At 39.4% G+C, this 23,432-nt stretch overlaps 2 protein-coding genes and 1 long non-coding RNA gene across 4 annotated transcripts in view; 2 read left to right on the top strand and 1 right to left on the bottom strand.

Annotated features, from left to right (window-relative positions):
• Window positions 1-23,432, top strand: part of LOC138911177 (uncharacterized) — a 124,931-nt gene that overhangs the window by 27,807 nt on the left and 73,692 nt on the right. The window contains exon 2 of the long non-coding RNA XR_011416553.1: window positions 10,751-10,805. This is a non-coding gene — a long non-coding RNA (uncharacterized lncRNA). The remainder of the gene's footprint in view (window positions 1-10,750; window positions 10,806-23,432) is intronic.
• LOC6635515 (uncharacterized) lies at window positions 3,640-4,696 on the top strand. Its single transcript, XM_002058897.4, has 3 exons — window positions 3,640-3,801; window positions 4,108-4,250; window positions 4,308-4,696. The coding sequence occupies exons 1-3, from the start codon at window positions 3,792-3,794 to the stop codon at window positions 4,575-4,577; spliced, it is 423 nt and encodes a 140-aa protein (XP_002058933.1). The 5' UTR covers window positions 3,640-3,791; the 3' UTR covers window positions 4,578-4,696.
• Window positions 7,758-8,701, bottom strand: LOC26530363 (uncharacterized). Of its 2 annotated transcripts, none has more exons than XM_015169175.3 (3): window positions 8,550-8,701; window positions 8,266-8,408; window positions 7,758-8,195 (listed from the first exon to the last, which is right to left on the bottom strand). In XM_015169175.3, exons 1-3 carry the CDS (start codon window positions 8,557-8,559, stop codon window positions 7,953-7,955), a joined length of 396 nt encoding a protein of 131 aa, XP_015024661.1. In that variant the 5' UTR covers window positions 8,560-8,701; the 3' UTR covers window positions 7,758-7,952. The 2 variants fall into 2 exon arrangements, with proteins under 2 accessions (XP_015024661.1, XP_015024660.1); XM_015169174.3 differs by having other exon boundaries at window positions 7,761-8,204.

Raw genomic sequence — 23,432 nt, forward strand, 5'->3', positions numbered from 1 at the left:
ACTATCTAAGCCCTTCGGGTACCTTTAAATCTTCAGTTAAATGGAATAAGCAAGATCGTGTTACTATATATAATATAGCTTTATCGCTAAGCCGAAAATAAAATTTTGTTAATCATAGTCATTTTTTTTTTGGGGGGGTTTTGGCATAAATATTATTGCTTTATTTGGAATTTTTTGAAATATAATTTTGATTTAAGGCAGGAAATAATTATTGTTATTCGATTTATAATTATATTAATGAATCATCATTATTATTATTTTATTTAATTTTGATTAATTAATTTTGATAATATTTTATTTTATTTGATTTTTTAATAGATTATTTTATCATGTAAGGGCATTCGAGTTTCGTTCTAGTGAAATTTTGGCTTATTCATTTTTTTTTTGTTTGCTTCAATAGAAAATTTTAAATATTTTAGTTCCTGCTGTTGTTTTTCTGTGTATGTATTTATGTTTTAGCGCCTGTTGTGGCACTTATGTGTGTATTTGTGCATATATATATCTATATATATATATATATGGATTTGTATTTGTATTTCCATTTGTTTTGTTGTTGTTGTTTTTTGCTTTGTATAAAACGCGATTTCGCTTTTGTCGCTGTTGTTTTTGTTTCAAATTGAGTTTCGTTGTTGATACTTTTATTCAGACACCCGTGTCACCGTGCTCCCATCCCCCTGCCCCCTTCCTGTTCCCGGCAGCGTCTTTGGCCGTGACGCCGACTTCGAGCCCGGCCCAGTTCCAGTTCCGATTCCAATTCCATTTTCAGTTTCAGTTTCGAGTTCTGCTCGCAGCTTGAATAATAAGTAAATGCTGTTATTATAAAGATGCGAGGGTGTGCATGCGTTTGCGTTTGAGTGTGCGTGTGTGTGTGTGTGTGTGTGTGTGTGTGTGTGTGTGTGTGTGTGTGGAAATGTTGTTGTTAAGGGACTTGATGAGCGCTTCCTTTTCCGCCAGTGCGAGGCCAATTATAAAGCTGTTTAAGCCGTTCGAGCGCAAAGCATTTGCTTTCGCAGTGTGCCAAGAAATACAGCTAAAATATCAATACAGAAAACTTTAACATCAACAATATCATCATTATCATCAGCAACATCATCATTTGCTATTATTGCTGCTGCTGCTGTCATTGTTATTATTGTTGGAGGGGCACACGTCAATAATTGCGCTTGAAAATAAGTTAAGGAAAACACAATCAAGCAGAAGAGCGCGACCAGGGCTCGAGCAGACAGTCAGCCAAGCGCAGCTCCAGGAGTTCGCAGTCCAAGGAGCTGACTGAGTAAACTACTCCACCCCCCTCCTCCACGCCCACGCCAACACCTCGTTCCCTGCTTTGGCATTGCTGCCACGACTCGCGTTTAATGTGAAAATCATGCAATGAACCAAATTCAAACGGAAATGATTCACACTCCAGCAACAGTACTCTTACATATGTGCTATTCAAGTGGGGGAGTCTGCCACATAATCATCATCATCCACATCATCATCATTATCATCATGAGTTTTACCAACAGCGCTGTGTGCAGGCCAAATGAAATTGCGTTTACGAACAATTGTTACAGCAACAATAACGCCATTTGAAACAACAACTCGATGCCTAACCCCATCCCCACTCGGCACAATCTCTCTCTCTCTCTCTCTCTCTATCTCCCTTCACTCGCCCATCACCCTTTTGTCCCAGCGTCAACCCTTGAGCTGAACTTGCTGTAGGGGCTGCCACACGGCTATGTTGTGCCACACAGTTGAACAGACCCGAACACATGTAAAAACATATTGTGTGAGCATTGTCAACGCAAATATTTCACTTCCTGTCTTCGATTTGCCGCCCCTTCAATATTTTGCGGCTGCGGCGCCACTTTGTTTGTTTTCTGCTATCTTTTGCCTTTTTTGTTTATCTTTAACTTGGTTCAAAGGTCAAGGCTTTTCACGTTTAATTAGATACGCGCGACGCTGCCAGGGGCGTGACTCAGTTTACAGCATTTGAATTACAAATTTGGTTAGCAGAAATTACGGAAAAAAGTTTTTAAAGCACAGACTTCAGCTTAAATGTCTATGTAGGGAGTGTGACCAGCTTTTTTGCTGTTTTTATCAAATATCGCCTCTCTATGCGATTTTCACACAGCTCAAGTTATATTTACAGCTTTTTTATTCATATTATAGCTGAGGTAGTGAGTTAATAAATAAATGTTAGAAAATAATAGTGAGTTTGTATAGGGGGGGGAATTGAGTTAGGGGAAGTCATGATAGGAGGACTCTTTATAATATATGAATAAATGAATGAAAATAGGTTCAAATTCAAGTGTGACCAGCTTTTGTGCTGTCTCTGTTAAATAACGCCTCTCTATGCGATTTTCACGAGGTTTTAGTAATGCTTACAGGCATCTTATGCATATTGTAGTTGAGATTGTGAAAAAGTAAATAAGTTTAAGAGCAAAATAGAGAGTTCACAAGTCACGCCATTGATGTCGATAAAGTCAAAGGCATATGAGCTACGATACCAGGAATGTTTCCTGTGTTAAAAGAATAAATGAGTCAAGTTAGGTTCGAAATTAGATTATACTTGATCTTCTGTGAAAACAATATGCAAATGATTAAAGAATAGCCGCTGCTGAAAGCAAGCAACACTTGGGTAGTTATCATGAGCTTAAGGAAGCCAAGGCTTGATATGGTAGACTGATGAATACTCTATATATATACATATATACTATACTACTTTATGGTATAACTGGCAACATGCCAGTCAAATTCTTGGCGTAAAATATGATGTTAATCAAAAGATTGTTAGTTGACAAATTCTTGAGATCCAGTTCCATTTCAACCTAGTTGGTGTCTTTCACATTTTCCGAAATATCTTTAATTTTATTTTATTTTATTTGCTCCGCCGCATTGGCAGCAACTGCCGTCGACTTTAAACTTGCAACAAATGCCAATTGCCATTTGCCATATTTCAATTTCATTTCGATTCATTTAAGTGTGCGAACCGCTGCAAACCCATTTTCCTGCACCCCAGTTAAGCCATTTCCCAGCCAAATGGCGTCGACAGGGTTGCCAGCTGTGACTACACTCAAACCTGGCGACTACTCTGCATATGATTTAATTATGCTTGATGTGTGCAGCACAAATACGTTTTCGGACATTAGAAGCTATTACAATTTAAAATTAAACTAATCGCAATCGCTTATTCATATCAATTTTAACGAAAATCTTTGCTTTTCTTTGGACTTCTGCTTTTCCTGCATATGTCATGAGATGCCATTTAAATAATTCATCAAATTTTAATTTCCTCACAAATATTCCTATGCTAAACAGCAGCTCTAGCCAGAGCTGAATATTGAGAATGAGTGCGACTACCATATGAAGTGCAGAATTCGAAACCCCATTTAGCATATTCTTAGGTATTCGCTTCAGCTTTCCATGGGTTGTATGGCAGTTGGGAAAACTGAAAACTTGAAAAGAAAGTTTCGAAATTATTACAACATATAATGGGCTACTTAGCGCTGTATACAGAGTATACTTCTAGTCGATCAGTGCTGTTTGCTTCCCAATATGTTATTCAAATTCACCTATATTCATTTATTTTCACATCAAGTTGGCTCGTTATTGTTGTCAAGCCATGGAAATAACTTGCCAAACTTTGACTTACATTGAGCCTCAGTCGACCAATTTCTCTAGTCGAATACAAATCGCCAAATATAGAAAAGTATTAACATATAGAGTTCACTCCGTAAAATTGCCTTGAACCAAAAGCAAAGCGTTTATTTTATAAATTCATATTCATAGACTAAAGAAGCCAAGAGATGTACTCGGGTAAGCGTAAATCGATGTAGCGATGCAGTCGATAGGGTCTGTTCCACTGGAAAACCTTTTTGTTTTTCGTATGTCACTTATACGTACATTTATGACAAAACATTATCTGTATCGTAACACTATATTATATGGATCTATTGATATATTCTGTCGCAAAATGAAATTGGAAAGAAATTCTTTGTTAGCCGAACTGTCATATCATATGTGGTGGATTGGAAAAGTAGATCTGAATTAAAGCACTTCTGAGAAAGTTGCATAATTTCGGGAATTCTCTCGGGTTTCAACTGTTTTATGCCTCACCCGCAGACAACGATGCGTATACCGTGGGCACGTCCAGGCAGGATACAACTAGATCTATGCCGGGCATAGCTAGACGACCGCATGGTTTCACATCCCTGCAGTTGCTGAAGCAGAACAAAGAGAAGAAAGCTAGACGCATGCAGCTAGCCGTAAGTTCGTTGCCCAACCGAATCGCATGGAAGCTAAAAACCTAATGCCCCATTTAGGAGGAGAATTTGGAGCTGGAATCTGAAATGGTCAACATGTCCACGCAGACGGACAGCTCGATTGTAATCCTCTGGATGCACGAATTGATGGGCTTACTGCGTCCGATGGTGCCGCGGAGTCGTGTCTGCTGCTGCATCTGGTCCGATTATCTTACTGGACGGCACATTCGTACCACATTCTATTTGTTGCTGGTTATCGCTGTCATCGTATTGAATTTGGATGTGCTTTTGAGCATTTGCGAAAAGTGCAAGAAATTGTCGAAATTTTAGTTCAATTTTTGTTTCTCAAATGAGTCCACAAAACGTTTGCTTCAACAAATATCTGTTGGCATAATATCAACTGATCTGTGTTCGTAGTAAGCCAATAATAAATATGTTGAGCTATGTGATTTGTCTATGGACAGATTTATAGTAGAGATGGAAGCTGGGCCGGTGTCTTAAGACACGACCCAGCACGAGCACGAAACAGTTTTACGGTTAATACGCAATGTCCATTTGTCCACGCACAACTAAATTGGCATTTTATTCAATTTAGGTTCTAGGATAGGATCTGAGCGAGATTCATCAAACTAGGTATGTAGGCTCTCGTATAGTATACGTAGTATATTGTTGTATATTCCTGATCAACATCAACATAGCCGAGCCGATCTAGCCACATCAATCTGTTCGTCTGTCTGTCTAACTGTCCCTGCCTATACGTATGAACGCATCGATCTTGGCTACTAAAAGAGCTAAAGACTTACAATTTTAAACAAAGATTCTCCTCGATATCTTGTCGTATATCTATTGCTTCGATAGGAATCAAAACTGGACATTGATTTCTTAAGCATATTGTATTGTATACATAGTTTGGGAATAATTCAATTTTTAGATATTTACCCCAATTTCCCCCGAAATGAGAAAGTTGTTGTTCTTAAGGCTATGGCCTTGTGATTTGAGTTATGTACATATTTGTTTGTCAAATTTATGCACTTAAAATTTCAATATTAAATTGCAAATATTGGCTTAAAGTGAGAGTAAGAATTCAATATCTTAACTTGATAGCTATGCCTGATACTTCTCCCTATTTAAAGCCCATGCTCTGCGTGCTTTTGATAAGGTTTGCATGGAATCGAATAGCAAGTGGCCTGTCGTGACACGTTGGAAAAACGCAACATATGACCAGCTCTAGTCAAATGCACTGGTCACACTTTATGCGGGAGCTTAAACGATGAATTCCAGATTCCAGAACTTCACTCCCATAGACATTGACATGGACACACTGAGGACAGTTGTTGACATGTTGCCTCTCAAAACTGTTGCATTACTCTTTAGTTTGGTGTGTGTGCGTATGAGTGTGTGTTTGTTTGTGTGTGTGTGTGTGTGTGTGTGTGTTGCTTTTTCCGGTCTTTGACATTTACACCAGTTCGCCATGACAGCCCTGGGTTATAGACGCAGCGGGGCTGATGGCTGGGGCTTGTTAGTCATAGCATATAGACTGAAGGGTGAGACGCACGCACACACACACACACACACGCACACACACGTGCTAAAACCATAATGGCGTCATAAAGATGATATCATAATTTCCTACTTTGCTTTTCCTTTTTGCCGTTCCGCTCACTCATTTTACTGTTGCACACTTTACGTTGCGACTATTTGCCTTGGCCTGGACATTTAGCTTTTTCTTTATAATTTTTTTCCCTTTTTTTTTTGCGTTTTTGTCAAGCATTTGAATTGTGGCGTCAATATTTGTCGGCCCAGCCCTTGAGAGTCGTCACCATAAGCCGAGGTCCTGACGTTCGGACATGCTAAGATTCTTTCATAAACATCCCACCCCACGCCTGCCCCCTTAATGGGCAACGTCCAGCAAATTGTTCCAGGAAATTGAGCGAGCTGCACTTCAAGTGAATTCCACTGGTAAATGCGCCACTAAAAAATATGAATAAATTTAATGCCATAGAGTAAGATATAATAAAAAATAAAATAATAATAATAACAACAACGAGAAACGGCGCGTGCCAATCCGCAGCATTTTAGGCCGGAAACTCGTTGGGGGCGGCTATTTCTGCTGCAATGCAGCGTTGCAATTCAAATGAAACCAAATGCCAGCCCCACGTAGCCAGGCAAGAAGAATCTATTTAAAGTATTCGTACGAACGAGGGGAACGCTGGCAATGAGAAGCACCGAGAGGGGCGCGACTTTTTAAGTGGAAGCGATAAAAGCGTTGACGTCGGGAGCTCGAATCTGTTAAGTGCTTGCGAAATGCTTTGTACGTAAGAGGATATATTTGGCATCTCTAGACAAGCGTTACGAAACGACTCCACACGATAGTTGACGATAGTTAGCAAATATAAGTCATTTATTCGTTGTACTCCAAAATTTACCGAATTGACAACATTTAAAGGCTTTATAAATCATATTTGTCACTATCGATATTATCGATAAGTCGTAAGAGTGAAAGGTAAAGAATATTCATAATACTTTTTAGATTGTAGGGAATTATCGATCATTTCAAAAGTTTTTATGGGTGTTCATAATAGTTTCTATGTTATTTTCGATGTTATCGATATTGATAGGATGTATCGATAGTTTTGACGGTCGATATTTAACGAAAGTAAAGCTTTCGCGGTCGATTTTATAGATAGCTTGCAAAAGCAAAAGCAAATTTTATTATTAATTTTCTTGATATTGATAGAAAATATCGATAGTTCCCATGGACGATAGCACTAATTCGGATAGTTCAGTTTCCACTGTTTCCACTTTAATGATTTTTATAAAAAGCGATACTAGGTTGCATTGAAAATTCTCCTGACATTGGTAGGCACTATCGATTGTTTCCACGGTCGATATCGATAACAGCGGTTTTATAGTTGGGGGTTTTTAAATCATTCGCAGTCATAAAATCACTTTGTTCGCTTTTTATTGCGTAAGTATATTCATATAAGATTTATATTATGAGCTTTAAACTTGATACAATGTACATAAAAATATCGATAATGTTGAAAGCAATCGTTTAGCGATCTTTTATTGCATTGGCACATATTTAACCGGTCTGACCGAATGCTGCCGCATTATGTATGCTTATGGCGACTCATCGAACGTGAGTTGGCTTTAACTTTTTATGAATTTATGCACACACATATTTGTTTTTATCTGCTCAGTTATTTTGGTTACAGTTGTCTTAATAAAAATTCATTAAATGAATTAAACATTTTTTATGACGCCTTCGCCTTAATGGCTTTCCGTTGGCCACGAAACTTTGCGCTTCGCTTCGTGTTTCGTGTTAACATTTAACGCACCCTAAACGCACAACCCACCCACCGCCTGCTCGCCCCTCTGGAGTGGAGTGCGGAGTGAATGAGGGGCTCCTTCTGCAGCGTGGCAAGGTCTGAGAACTGTTATCCGGGAAACTCGGGCTGACTTTAACCACAGTTCGGCAGCAAGTTAATAAAACTTTATTTGCATTTCAATTCATTTACTTGCGTTTTATTTTTATTTTGATCATTTTGCAAGACAATTGACCTGAAATCAAATGAGTTGAACTTTATGGGTCGGGCCATTAAAATGGAATATGTATCTTGCTGCCGCACTCGCGCGTTTTAAACTCACAAAAATCCGAACTAAATAAAAAAAAAAACATGAATTATAACTAAAATTTTGGTATTACATTCTCAGATTGAAGAACTCGACAATGCCCAGCAATGCGTCGAAGTCGATCAGAAATCCACATGCAACCGATAGGGAAAACAATATCGATGACAGCTGCTCGGACACAAAGCTATCGTATTCACATTTGGGATTCAATGCATTCTTCTCCCTGCTCGAATTGGTTATTAACTCCTCCAGCCATATTATTTCCATATATTTTTCGGTCTGCGTCGCTACGGTGACCTTTAATGCTTTTTCCTGCTTATCCTAGGTTAAAATTGCTTTAAACAGACATTTTTTAGATTGGGGCTTATCGTTGGTTATTCACTTTTTTTCTATATTTCTTTTCTCTTTTCTCCTTGAGCGTCTTTAGGGTTGAGTAGGCGGCTGGGCGTTTAGCTATGCCCGGCAAAGATCTAGCCGTTTCATTACCAGTGTTTGCATGGGTCAATTCGTCTTCATCTGTATCATCTGCTTATTTCGTCGGAATATTATTAGAGGCATAAAATAAGGAATTACAAATTTCACAAATCATCTAATGCTCTTCTCTAACCACACACTAGGATTCGAACCAGCATAGTTGCCTTTCGTTTGTCGAATAACTACACTTACCTGACGACATCTTTGGACTTTCCTACTTAGTGTTTTGCTATGGTAATTCTACAAAATATACGTTTTGTTTTTTGAGTAAGCAAATTTTTAATATAGTTTTATTTATATAAAATATATATTATTTACGAGACTAGCGAACCAGTCCGACTGAGAGCTTTCATTCGAGTTTCTAGTTAGGTCGTTTTGACAGTATATCCATTGGTAAATTGTTGTGCCCAATTTTAGTCTTGAGAAGTTTACCTTTAGTGGAATAAGTACCTTTGCCTCGTGATACATGTGCAACACAGAGCGAATGCAACTATGAGAGAGAGAAACTAGTTTGTGAAAAAAACTATTTATAATTATTAACAATTTTAATAGTATGTTTAGGTTATTTAAATATTTTTATTATTAAATTATTATTATTAATAATATGGGATAAATAGAACTGCATAGATAGAATTTATCAAAATATTGCCAGAATTTGAGCCAGCATCTTCTCTACAACGATTCGGTTTTTAATGTTGATCATATTTCAATAATTATTATCGATATAACTATTATTATTATTATTTTTATTTTTATTATTATTATAATTACTATTGTTTTTATTTTTATTATTATATTCACTGTAAATATTTTCTCATATTGTAATGTTTTTTGCAATAGATAGATAAATACTACTGACCAACTAATGGCTTTGTCAACATAATGCAAGGTTTTGAACCAGCATCTTCTCTCCAACGATTTGGCTTTTGTTGCTGGTCACTTATTTAGAGATTTTGTCAAGTGAATGCAAGTATTTGCACCAGTATCTTTTTACAAGATTGTGCCGCTTAAACGGCTCGTCTAACAAAACTTGCCTACACTATACGTTTATACAACTAATGACATTGGAGTTGATTATCTTAATGCATTAAATATTTTGTAACTGAATTATGATAATCGGCAATTAGAAGTTGTGCAGTTGCTTAAATTGCATTATAAACTTTGTCTACTATATATATATATACATATATCTATCCCAGTTGTGGCTTCACGATGTGGTTGGTTTTGTCTGTTTGGTTACGTGCCTAAAGTAACATCTAATCCCGTTGGCCTCTAACATCTGTTGGTGTCCTGTTCGTGGGCTGTTATCGAGCAGCTCCTTGAGAGTCAGCTGGTTTTGTTTTGTGCTCCAGCACAAGTCTCGTAAATTTAATGATGTTTTTCTGCGCTGAGTTTTTGGTGTTTGCTTGGGGACGAGTGGGGCTAGTTGGGTATTGTGTTATATGCACGGCTCTTACTGTCTTTCTCTCTCTCACTCTCGCTCTCTCTCTCGCTCGCTCTCTCACTTTAAGCCACTTGGCGCCTAATGAAGGCGTTGATGAGTTGCCGGCGCCTGCCGACTCCGACTCCGACTCCGGCTGCAAGTGTGTCTAACGTTCTAGAAATAACATTTGTTGGTAATAAATTCCAAAGATAATACACCCACTGGCTGTGCTTATGCCACAGCTGCCTCTCCTGCCGCCTGCCTCGTGCCACGCCAGGCGGCCGCTTTCATGGTGGCATCAGCCATAACTCGACTCAGCTATTTATTGCAGCAGCCAAGCGGCATCAGTTGCCAACTTGCCTGGCTGCTGCCGCTGCTGCCTCAACTTGTTGTTGTTGCCTACCAGCCACTAAGCTAAGCACAAATATAAATTTGCACACACACCAGAGCCGCACTCACACACACGCACACACACATACACTGAAATATTACACCTGGAATTGGCGCGACTGAGAGGCGTTTTTCACGCCCACGCGCAATAACACAAATAAACACACGCATGCACACACAAACACACACACACACACACACGCGTCTATACGCACTTCGAGCTTTTAATGAGTGTGTGTGCGTGTGTGTGTGTGTGTGTGTGCGTGCACGCATATAATGATGCGTTTATTAATGCCAGTCATAGTCCTTATTAACAAGATGAGCGCCCATCTAAACTAATTTCGGGTTTTTTAATTATCAAGCATCTTCTTGAGTTTCATTTAATTATTTCCAGATATTAACTAACTAGTTCAAGCGGCTTTCTTGGCACGCCCATCCGCTTGGGCAACGCTTTGTGAACTAGTCGCCTATTGCGACAGGCATTCACGTGTTTTTACTTTCTGAATTTAGAGCTCCATACCAGTTAAATTATTCACAACAAATTCATATAGTAATATTTCTACTGATTCGTTTTTTACAGGTTCATTCAGTCGGAATTATTTTGGAATAGTGCTCTGAAAGGAACCACCGAAGAGGTATGTTATTTTTGATTGTATTTATTAAAATCTCAGTATTAAATGTAAAAAAAAAAAAATCTTAAATCTATCATTTAACTTTGAACTCGTGAAACTATAGCCTACTGTGAATTCTTTGGTTTTTATATGATTTCCGACTAAAATATAAATATTAAAAACAATTGAAAAAGTTTTTTTTTTATTTTTTAATATTATTTACAAATAAAAAATTAACTTTCAAAAAAGATATAATTTAAAAAAAAAAAAATAAATAATTAAATAACATAATAAATGAACGTAAATAAATAAATATGAAAATGGGCCAATAAATTATTGATATTAATATTGAATTATTGATACAAATTTATTAAGAGAAAAAGTTTAGTTTACATAAGATAAGTGTTTTAATCTTAGAGCATGAATTCGTCGTCACGCCCAAAGATGACAATGCTACAGCTCGGCAACCGCCCCCGCGGCCTCCGCCCACCTTTTGCTAGTCTTTTGTTTTTCGTGCTTTCTTCTACAACATTTGCCACTTACTCATAAGGGGCAAATGGGGAAATGGGAGCGTGGAGGGCGAAGCGTGTGCCACATGGAATGGGAACATGTTGCTTCGTTTCAATGGCATGGGCGCACGGGGCGTATCATTAGGTTACATACATTGCTGTAATTACAATTCACTGTGGAACGCACAATGCGCCATATGAGCCGAAAGGCGCCAGCCCCGAGTCGGGGCTCTTACCTTGTTAGTGCGAGTATGCAAATTGGAGGCGTTCGCGGGGGCGGGCGGCTACTGTTGCTGCTGGGTCATTGATGGCAGAGTTCGCAGTAGTCATATGTGTGGATTGTCTCTGCGTGGATGCTGCCTCTGTGTGTGTGTGTGTGTGTGTGTGCGGGCTTAAGAGAAAAAAGCCGTTCACCTTTTTCAAAAACAACAACAAAATTATGTCATAAAATGTTTTTGCGTTCCCTGCTAATGTCGAGAGCTAACAGCGACACAGACAGAGAGAGAAAGAGAGAGTGGGTGGAAGAGTGTGAGTGAGAGAGAGAGAGAGAGAGAGGTAAAGATACTCCCACACACTGCTTGCCACAAAATGCCGCATTAAAATCACAAAATACAAATACAATATGCAGGGGGCCACAGTCTGTGGTTTCTCCTGCCACATGCAAAACCCATAAGCGACCACCCAGCACCATCCAGAACCACCCACTGTAGCACCACCCAACGCCGGCAGCTACACGTAGCGGCAACTTTTATGTTTATGAAAAATTACGTGAAAGCACCGGCACAGTGGGCGTTAAAATTGGTGGGCGTGCCACTGTGCCAGCCAAGTGACTAACTTTTCAAAGTTGCCAACGATAAAAGGCGCTACAAATTTCGATATGGAATATTTCCCCGTTATTATTCGCCAGAAAACAGCTGCTTTTGACTACACCAACCAAAATCAAGGCTCTTACACGCCCGATTGCCCTGAGAACCATTTACATACAACATACATATGTACATGCATATGTACATGTCGCGCCCCCTACTCTGCCCCAAGCGAAACTCTCAGTCGGCGCAAATTGGGCGCGCAGGACTCTCTTCTTTGATCCATTGAGTCAGCTCATGTAAGCCATTATTAGAGACGGCATCCAGTTGATCTCCAGGTGTATCTGCTGTTATCTCCGATACTATTCCCAAAGTTATTTAAAAGCCCAGAGTATATTATATGAAATAACATACTTATGTACGTATGTAAATATGTATGTACTTATCCAAAACATCACAATATACACACATACATATATGCGTACATACATGTTTGTATGCTCGCCTCATTACGTTGAAATATACAAACATGCAAACATACATACCTTCATAATGCAAAAAAGCATGCTTACATACATACATACACATAGGCATGCATATATACATACATATGCAAAGCTTATTTCACATCTACATTTGCACATAGAAACACTTACATACATGCATGCATACATATATATGTATGTACATGCCTACATATATGCAGTAAAAGAAGAGTAAGGCATTTCGAAGCGAACAGGCGTGTTTTTTGTTGCGCTTCGCATTCGTCGTTTAATGCTAAATTAATATTTAAAATTCAAATAAATCAGTTTTTGAACCGCGAACAGGTGTTTTGTCGCGAGTGCAATTCGTGTTTCGTCTGACAGTTAAGTTTATTAATTTGTGAATTCGCAAATTTGTGCGTGCTTGGGCTTATCTTTCAATCGCATCGAGTAGTTGTTGTTGGTAAGTTTCTCTTACGTTCCTCTCGTTTGTCGTCTTTTTTTTGTGCCCTTTTGCACTTTTGCCCTTTGCTCTGCTCGTATGCAACTGCAGTCGATTAACAAGCAACCCACTCTTGCTCTTCCTATCGCATAATTTAAGCATCTTGTTCCTGTTTTTGTTTGCGTTCCTTATCTTTTCTTAATTCGCTTTTAACGCGTGTTACAGTGTTTAAATACATAGATGTATGTGTATTATTGTGCCAAGGTATATTGAGTTATTAATGTCAAAAAGGTTGTATTATAATTCAAATGACTGGACAATTCTGACGGCTATTTCGAGTGACTCGCTTGGGGAGCCTGACTGATAAACTGATTTAGTTTCGTGCCTGTTCAAGGCTTAATTCGAATTTATCTTAAAAATGTGCAATCAAATTTCTTCAGATCAACTGGGGAAACTCATCGCCTAACGCCTTTATACACATTCCAAAATTTAAGTCGCAACCATTTTATCTTGACCATTCGAGGTCTATATACTCCGTTGAAGACCAATATGATTGCACATTTCTCTCAGCAGATCTTCGCCCAATATTCTTATGGGCTAAAGTTGCCGAAATTTGCGACACACGATCAAAATTTAATGTTGCAAAGATCTGTGCATGTGATCTAAGGGATCTTCTTCATACTTTAGGCCAATCAGAATTCTAAGAAAAGAAACATATAACCCATTGGATGTTTCAGCTTTCGCGGAGGTTGTTGGGCTATTAGAATTCTCTAGCTGAAATAAACAATTTGAAAAACATCTTTGACATGCTATACAATTGACAACTTATTTGGGAAATCCTTCTAAATAGCTGATATATTTAACACATTCTTTTAACATCTCCTTGGGTGACCTTGGATCAAAGTTCAAATCATCCGCCGTATTATATCCGAAATTAAAAATCATTTCATAACAGTTTCCATTCATACACGATTAAAAACCCATCAAACTTATGTTTTATGATCGTATTTTAATGCCCACTTCCTTGACTCCAAGATTTAGAGCATATTTGGAGTCTAAATATAAAATTTTATGATGCGATCATATGCCAAGCAAATATGAAAAAAAAAAAAGAAGTTGGGGTTAAGCTTTATGACATTTCCTGTTCAGAAAATCAAGGCGTCGGCCGGATCTCCAGGCTAGGCATTTCCGGTTAAGAATCAGAGTATGCATGTATAAACTTGACAATATTGTGAGCACTTTCCATTTGGCTCATTAAATTTGTGGTCTGTGTTTTCTCCGGGCGGGGCATTGGGTGGACTTCGGTTTTAGTTTGGTTTTTGCATTATGTTGACTCCGTATTGTTGTCTCTTTTTTGGTTGGTTGGTTTTTAATGTCTCACCAGGCACACACATTAGAATTGCATTCCAATTGTGGTCAATGTGAACAGCATGGCTCCCATATCTGATTAAAAAAAAAAAAAAAAACGGAACCAGATGGGATCTAGACTGGGCAACGAGTATGTCCGGATGCCGGGCTGCCAGGATGCCGGGCTGCTCAATGTCGACTCGTCAACGAGAACAGATATCAGAAATTAGATGAGCTCCATTCACTTCAGTTATCCATCCAGCTGAGCTGCTGCTGGAGCTGGAGCCAGTCCATCTGTCAAACATGGCGCCCGGTGACAGTTTTTGTGGCTTTTTATTGTTGTGGTTGTTGTTGTTTTTCTTTAGGAGGATGGGGTGGAATGCTTAGTTTGATTTGGGGTGTGTGTCCTCTTGATGATGTTGTGGTTACGTGTTGGGTGCTCGGGGAATGGGTCTTACATGGGGAGTTTCGGGAGTGCGTGTTAATATATGAGCTCATTTCGCTATGTTCGCCGCCGGCTGCCTGCACAGCAGTCCTCACCCCGCGCTACCCCAAGCCACCTGGCAGCGGAGCATATGTGGTCTTTTATTACGGTTATGATAACGTGTAAGCACAGGACTGCGGGAGGGGGTCGTCATTAAAAACAAAGAACAAAAACGAAAAAAAAAAAAAAAACACAACAAAAGTCAACGAGAAAACTGAGCAACAGCTGGCAGCTGCAGAGCCTCCAGCCTGCTGCTTGCATCGATCTTCTCCTGTTGCCCCGCACATCTCATTATGCTAATCATATTCATTAGCGTGTATTCGAAAACAACAACAAAACAAAAAAAAAAAAAAACAATCCCGGCACTAACTAATTTGTCACGCTGACAGAGCTCACAGCGCGCCTTGTATCGATCGAAAAGATCTTAGGTATCGACAAAAAAAAAATAAAGGAGTAAAAGCAAATCTCAACACTGAAACCAATTTAAGATACTTTGATTGCCCCAACTGATCCGTCGAAAAGTGTTTTAATCACAGGTTGCAATAACTTTTTCAATTCCAAATGACACGAGCTTAAATTTAACTCAAATGTTGGATTTATGTTGTAGTGTGTACATTTTACCGTTTTTCCAACACTACAACTGAGATATAGTCTCTTATTCTTCATAATTATTCTTAAAGAGGAAGCAAAATAAAAAGAATATTTGCAGTCTTTGCGAATACACTATTTAGCGTATTTTCCAACACTGCAACAACTAACATGAACATTCAATAATATACAAGAGAATATAAAATGTAACGATAAACGACTATTCGTTATAGGCCGACTTTTTAAAGTCCCTCTTAGCTTTGCAAAAATTTTATTTATATGTTATTAATCTAAATTGAAAAGTAAAATATAACGAACTCTCGCTATTGACAGTCTTTGTCATCACACAATCTTCAGTTTTTTTCTAACACTTCAAAATTAATATCATATTCTTCTTAAAACCTGAAGGAGTAGATAATATATATGATTATGTAGATTTATATATGTTTCTTTAACCAAAATATAGCTAAAACTTGCAATTGATAGTTCTTGTCAATGCACTATTAGCAGTTTTTTCCAACACAACATTACACGCCCCGTTATAAAATTCATAAGTTACATTTGGAAATTAAGCTAGTATTCAGGTTTAGATTTAAGCAAGTGTCATTTAAGCACTAGCAACCGACAGAGCAGGCTCTTTGTGGGTATTTTTGTTCTGTTGTTGCTCTTTTTAATCAATGTGGCAGAACGTCGGCATTGTCGATGTGCTCATTGATAATCATAATCAAGCTAATGATGCGGCAGACGATAAGCTGCTGCTGCTGCTGCTGCTGCTGTTGCTGCTGCTGCTCCCCCAAACCCAAACCGAAGCCGAAGCCCAGTTTCAGTGGCAGTTGCCAGTCCGAAGCCAGCGAAGCTTTTAATGATGATGTAGAACTTGACCGTTGGGTCGAGGCTGATCGCACTGAAGTGACGATATCTTCAATTGGCTCTAACATTCCTCAGCGGCCTGTCACACAAGCACACAAAGAGGCGCACACACTCAGCCAAGATGATGCTGCTGGCCACCAGCTACACAGACGGACGACCGTCGACGGTCGACGGCTTCTACTTATCCAACACAATTATCTATCAACGCATCGGAGTAGGGCTGAAGAAAAACGATTGGCTCATCGAATTGTGGTGGGTGAGGGGGCGACAGGGAGCCAGTGCCAGAGCCGGAGACAGAAACAGAAACAGAGACAGACTTGGAGCCTTAGTCGATGCTAGTGCTAGACCCAGTTGGCTAATGAGTGCAATTTGCTGCTGTCTTGGCTACTAAATGCTCGCATTAGTTTAGATAAATAGCTTAATTAATACATTTTGTGTGCCCGGCAATGGGCGACGGCCAACGGCCACAATTACAATAATAACGAGCAGCAATTATTAGCCTAATGGCATTGTTTGATTTCCGCACCACGCACCACACCAAACCACCTCATACCACACCACTGCGCACCATCAATGCAACGTTTAAGAGTGCCAATGAGAGCCGCTAAGTGGTTCACATTTGCACTTGGCAAAGGTTGAAGGCCGTTGCTGATATACATATTACAAATATGTTTTCAAATATGTACATATGTACATATACGTGCATACTTCATTTTACAGACTTGTAATTAGTTTTATATTTGTAAGGGGAACCCGGCTTTTTACATCCACAATTCCAGGCCAGGGTCAGAATCAGCTGTCAGCTTTCCAATCTATAGAGAGTATGATTTTGAAGCCTAAGATGTCAACAATTTGTTAATATATATATGTACATAAATTCTTTAAAGAATATTCTTTCATTGAGTTTATTCTAAAACTTGTTTAAATTTTATCAAGCGCTCAACCAAATCTTGTTCACAAAGAGAGTCAAAATGAAAATAAGTTAGCTCCAAATTTTGATATTTTGAATACGAGAAATATACTTAATGAAAACCCATTAATGTGCACGTAGTCGTCAGTAAGTAGGGCCAGGAAATGGCAGTTGGTTGAGCTTGGTTGCATGAATTTCGAATGTTTTCGATTTCATTTGCCCGCAGGCGTGGCAAATCGAAGCGGCTTCCCAGTGTCTAATGACTGCCTTAGATGGGCAAACCGAAAACAAAGCAATGCCGACAATCGGCATAAGATGACCAACAGACCGACAATCAACAGACCGACTACCCGACTACTCGACTACTCGACAACCGACACAGTCAACGCCCCCATGAAGACGCCACAATGGGCATGACTAATGCAAAATGCCTGACCATGCTCATAAACACCTCATCAGAGATCATTACAAAGCCTTCTACGAACGAAATTCGAATTAAATAGTTGGCAGACGTCGACCGTAGAAATTCCAAAAAGTAAAATGTCTCAATAAATTTGGGGCAGCCAACGTGCACGACGAAGCCGACGCCGACATCATCAGCATTACGATCGACACAATGCCGCATAAATCTTCGAGCCGATCACAGCTCGTTAAAAAATTAAATTAATAAAACTTAATTTGCACATAAGGCAAAAGAACTCAAAAAAAAAAAAAAGGTAATAAAATACAATGCAGTCCCACAGCAAATTACCAAATCTGCGCTCCAAATTAGCTGCCCACCAGTTCTCGATTGTTGCGAGCTATTTGGGTTTTTTGTTTTAATTTCTTTTATATTTCTTTTCAATTTCGTATACCCTTGCAGAGAGTATAGTAGCTAGGTCAGGAAATGTGTAACGCATAGGAGGCAACATATGCGACCCCATAAACTATATATGTTCTAAACCTGCATCAGCAGTCGAGTTAATACAGCCAAGTCCGGTTGTCTGTGCGTCGTGTTACATCTTGAAACTTTTCATTGGTCCGTCCTTCTGTTGCGGGCAGTATATATAAATTGTTACACATCTGCAAAACCATAAGGGTATTAAAACTTCGGTGTGCCGAGCATATAAATACTATCTCGTTTTTTTAATTTTTGTTGTTTCTCTCTATTTATACCCTGTACCCATTGAAAGTGGGCATTATGATTTTGTGAACAATTGATGTCACAGTCTTCGCTGAGCATATAAAGTATACACATATAGTCTTCAGTTGGATTTTGGGACGTAACTCTTAATATTATTAAATTTGTCACAACAATAGTTCAAGAAATCGATAAGTCGTTTATACTCTACAATAAATAAGAATTTTGAAGGCCTGGCCGTGCACTTTAGTATATACACAGTTTGGGTTGGCCTATGTTAGCCTTGAATATAACACAAATATCGGACTATAAAGAACGAAGCTGTTCAAGCTGCATAAGCTGCGCTGTTTGAAATTTGCATGCTCTGTCTTTCTAAGCTTCACTTAGATATTATACGTTTTTGCAGGGCATCTTCTGGTCCGGCATTGCCAGCATAAGCCTTCTTATTAGTTTTTCATTGTTTTTTGAGGGCGTTTTTACGGCGCAGCTTATGACGATTGCTCATGGCGGTGGCGATGTCATCGGTTCGCTGCTAACTATGATCAATTTGGCGATCTTCAATGTGTCAAAACTGGCGCCGACTGAGAGGGCGACTTGAATGAGTGGACTCTTGGCGTCATTAACTGTCACACCCATTTGGTAGTTTTTCACAACTCGACACGATTCCACTCAAAACTCGAATACGAAAGCATTCGCCTTTTTATGCTAGTGCTCATATATCTCAGCTTTTTAAATGTTTTTCTCCAAAGCTTTATTGTCTCCATAAGAAACTTAGGGTAAGAAGTTTTCTAACTGCTACTCCTTATTGTTCAACATAGTAAAGTCTCCACAAATCTGGAGTGTTTATAATTACTGAAATAAAAAGATTTTATTTAATATACAAATAATTTTAATACTTTTCTCAAGCTTTTCAAGCTTCTGCACAAGGCTCCACATCACTTTACACAACTGAAAATTCTTAATACTACTTATCAACACTCTGCACTAGTCTACACAGGTCTCTACCAAAACTTTATAACCCTCCATTTTCGAGTATATCTGATACTTTCTAGCACTCTTTAGTAGCTTAAACAAGTCTTTACAACACTGCTTAATTTTCTGGCATTCCAGTATACATGGAAAGTCTGCAGCACTGAAAAGGTTGCTTTCCTCTTCTAGACAAGTCTCCTCAACATCTTAAATTGTAATCTCCAATACTCTTCACTAGTCTATACTAGTCTCCACATTACTGTACAATTTTTTGATTTTCGAGAATACCTTGTGACAAAAGTCTCCAATACACTGACCAGTGTTTTTTTTCTGAGTATACCTGTAAGGCTTGCAACATTTAAAATAATACTTTCCAACACTCTACACTAGTTCATAGAAGTCTTTACAACATTGTACAATGTCGAGGCTTTCGATTCTACACAAAAAATGTTATTTGTTTACCTGGAAAGCCTAAGGTACAAATCAATTACGCGCCCTCTTCGGTTTTCCACGGCTCACATTAATGAAAATCAAAAGAAAACTCAATGATGACGCCCGCCACATGCAGCGCCGCCATCAAAAAACAACAAAAATGAAAACAAAATTAAAAAAAAATGAAACGAAATGAAAACTGAGACACGGTAGTTTTTTCTTTTGACTCAATTTGGGTAAAACAAATTCATTACGCAACAACAACAACAACGGCAGCCACAGAGCGCAACGGATGTGGCCCATGACAAATGAAGGGCCGCCCAGCGGGCGGGCTAAGCCAATAAAGCAAAAGCCACACACAACGAGCGTCCGATGGAGTCGCCGTTTTCCAACTCGGACTTGGACGCGTCGGGTCACCTCGTCCACGGTTTAGCGTGAAAAATGTGTGAGAAAAGCCACACAAGTTGCCAACTTGGCATCTTAAGCGTATTTGATTGAGTTGCATTTCCTATCGAGCGGGCAGTGCGAGCGAGACAGAGGGTGAGAGATGGCGAGAGAGATCACTTTAAGACTTTCCATATAAAAACAGAAACGGAAACTTTCATTGGAAAATCGGTGCGTAACCGTAGACAACTTCAAAAAAAAAAAAAAAAAAAAAAAGAAAAAAAATATATAGAAATAAATAAAAATAAAACAGAAAATGAAACTCGCTTATGACGACCAAATGTTGACAAAACAAACAAATAAACAATAATCGCTGGCTGCCAGAGCCGAGACCGGCGCCAATTCAAAGGAAATCCGAGGCTCGAGGGCAAAAACAAAAAAAAAAAAAAAAAAGAGGCGAAATGAGGCCAAGCGATGCTAACAAGAGCACAACGTGCACAAAGTTACGACTCAAATTACGGCAACAAGCAAATAGAGATAAAAAATACCAAAAATATTAGTGGAAATGTATCGAGTTCAAGCTGTGCGACTAGCAAATACCCTATAACAAATTACAATCAAATTGTCAAGATGCTTATCAAAAATATGTATTTTATCGATTTGCTAAATAATATTTTATATTTAAAACAATCAATATTAATCAAATTATCATTTTTGATTTCATATATTTATTATTTATATATATATTATATATTATCGAGAAATATGATTCTGATATGCGTATAATATGCCTAAATACAAATTTAGGCCAACCCAGCTCCAATAATCGCTGAGCTTAACTCGCCTTCAAGATGAGATCCACTTGCTTCGATGTGCTGATCAAGAGTGTCTTAATTTAAGAGCCACACAGATGTCTGTTACATGCTTGTGTATAACTCTAAAATGCCCCATTATGCATTTGGTGCAGCCACAGGGTATACAAAGATGAAGCACTGAAATCGATGCCCCGAAACTTGGCTCACGAACAAAACAAATCTCAGCGATCTGCACGCTTGACATGTAAGTAACGAAATGCAGCCAGCGCCTGTCATTATCCTTTTGTGCGTTTCCTGACCGCCTGTGTAATACGAGACATTAAAAAAAAAAAAAAAACAAGAAAAAAAGATAGAAGTAAAGTACAAAAAAATACGTAAAGGAAAGTCAAGTGCGAGCGCCCTTAACTCATTTGAGTTTTTGTACTGCAAAAGAAAAAAAAAAACGACGCAAGAGGGGCACTTGACGAGCATCTTAAAGGATAAGTGCTTGGGCTTGGCACTTGAGTGCAGGACATTTACATAAAACTCGCATTTGATGACCACATGCGAGTGGCCTTCATTTTTGGCGCCCATTAAATTAGATGCCAGCTCAAGTGGACGTTGGCCGGGCTGGACGAGTCGAGTCGAGTCGGGTCGGGCACGCCCTCAAGTGCATCCGCATCCATCAACGGCAACGGCAATGACAACGACCACGACGAGGATGACGAGGATGGCAAAAGGACATGGGGCACAGGACCCAGGATGCACTGCACTAATTGCCAAAAAGTGTTTGGGTCTTCTTTTTTTTTTTTTGTCCTTTGCCTCAAGTTGAAACAGTTACCAAGTATCCTGGAAATTTGATTTTCATGTTTTGGATGTTTTGGTCTCGCCCATAAGCTTGCGCTAAATTATGGCCTCTGCCAGGCTCGCCTAGGTGGGCGAGCCCAACATTGTCACAAAATAAAGCATTTGTCATTTCAATTGCAATTGGCACAAGTGGCAGCTGCATCTGCCGCACACAGATGCCACAACTCCGAACTGATTACTTGTATGTGAAGTACTCGCCGACTCGCTCTCAGCTAGCTGGCTAATCAGGTGTCCCACGATAAGATAAAGCCTTGATTTCATATTTATATTTACTTTGCCTAAATACTGGCCAATCGTAAGTTTCTACCCCTGTAGAAGGGTTTATAATTTTGTCTTGAAATGTGTAAGGCATCGAAAAAGAAATCTCCGAACACATAAAGTATATATATTGCCTCAAAGTTTTTTCTCTATATATGAAAATGTACCAAAAACGACTTTTACCTAAAGATCGCCATACCAAATTCGATCTTCACGTGGTAAATAAATGAAATCTCTAGAGCATCAAATACGCTTAGAGTATGTAGCTTCGCTATATACGATTCTTTCTGTCTGGATGTGGCTAATGCAGCCAAGTCGCGGCAATGGAATGTTTTATTTTGATCTGACAGCCAACAACAATTACCCAGACAAAGGCGCAGACATGGGCATGCATATGGTAGATATATAGATGCTATATATGCATGGTAGATTATTTGCTTGCATTTGCATTTTTCGCTCAGACTTTGGACTTGTGGCCTGTGTGGTGTCAGCTGTCTACTGTCTACTGTCTGCCGCCTGCTGTCTGCTGTCTGCTGTCTGGTGGCTTTCGGCGACTGCATCCGAATATTTATGGAATGGCATCTGTTGCTAGGGCAACCAAAGTAGATGCAGTTGAAAAGAATTTCCAGCCTATGTCAACGTCGCGCCATGGCTGTGCTCTACCAAAATAGAGTTCTCGCCCCCAAATGGCAGAGTGGGGTCTGCGATGATTTTTCCATTTTTATTTTTTCGCATTAAACATGTCAAACGCTCGTCTGGGCGTGTCTGCATCAACGTCGGCTGCAATTAATAAAGGTGCGACATGGTGAGCTCTTTGGCGAGGGGCTGGCGTGCAACTGATCGCTCAACCTTGTCTCTGGCCCCTCTCGGATGCTCCCTATTGTACCCCAAAATGTGTGCGTGTCTGCTCTGAAAATAGATCGAGTGCTCATCTGCTTAGCTCTGCAAGCAGGCGCTTCCTGTTCCTCCCCCTGGCTGTCTGCGTGTGTGTGTTAATTTGTCGCCCGCAGGGCTGCAAATGCCAGCGACTTAAGTGGTAAGCTAAGACTCCCCCATCTCCTCCCTCTCCCCCCACCCCTTCTCACACGCCCATGCCCTGATTCTTGTTATTTATTTGCTGCGTCTGTTTGTCATTTGGTGTGGGGGAGCAGCCCTCAGTACTCGCCCCTCTTCTAAACGCCACCTTTTTATGACTTTGGCTTGCAACATTTTTCAATCTGGCGGGGCATACCTGGAACGGGGGCCCTGCTGGGAGCGATTATTGATCTCTAAGCATAGATTCGTTACATATACGTGACTATTTTTGGATGCCTGACAACCGCCCCAGAGCCAACTGAAAACACTTCCGCTGCATTGATATCACGTGCCATGCTGACAATCACCAATGAC

Source organism: Drosophila virilis, chromosome X (assembly GCF_030788295.1).
Source record: "Drosophila virilis strain 15010-1051.87 chromosome X, Dvir_AGI_RSII-ME, whole genome shotgun sequence".
In the NCBI taxonomy this organism is placed as follows: domain Eukaryota; kingdom Metazoa; phylum Arthropoda; class Insecta; order Diptera; family Drosophilidae; genus Drosophila; species Drosophila virilis.

What these genes read in the sequence shown, in the direction of transcription:
- LOC6635515 (XM_002058897.4), top strand. An exon ending in CTAGACGCATGCAGCTAGCC is followed by an intron (nt 4,251 to 4,307) that starts GTAAGTTCGTTG and finishes TGCCCCATTTAG; the next exon opens with GAGGAGAATTTGGAGCTGGA.
- LOC26530363 (XM_015169174.3), bottom strand. An exon ending in AAAAGAAATATAGAAAAAAA is followed by an intron (nt 8,205 to 8,265) that starts GTGAATAACCAA and finishes ATTTTAACCTAG; the next exon opens with GATAAGCAGGAAAAAGCATT.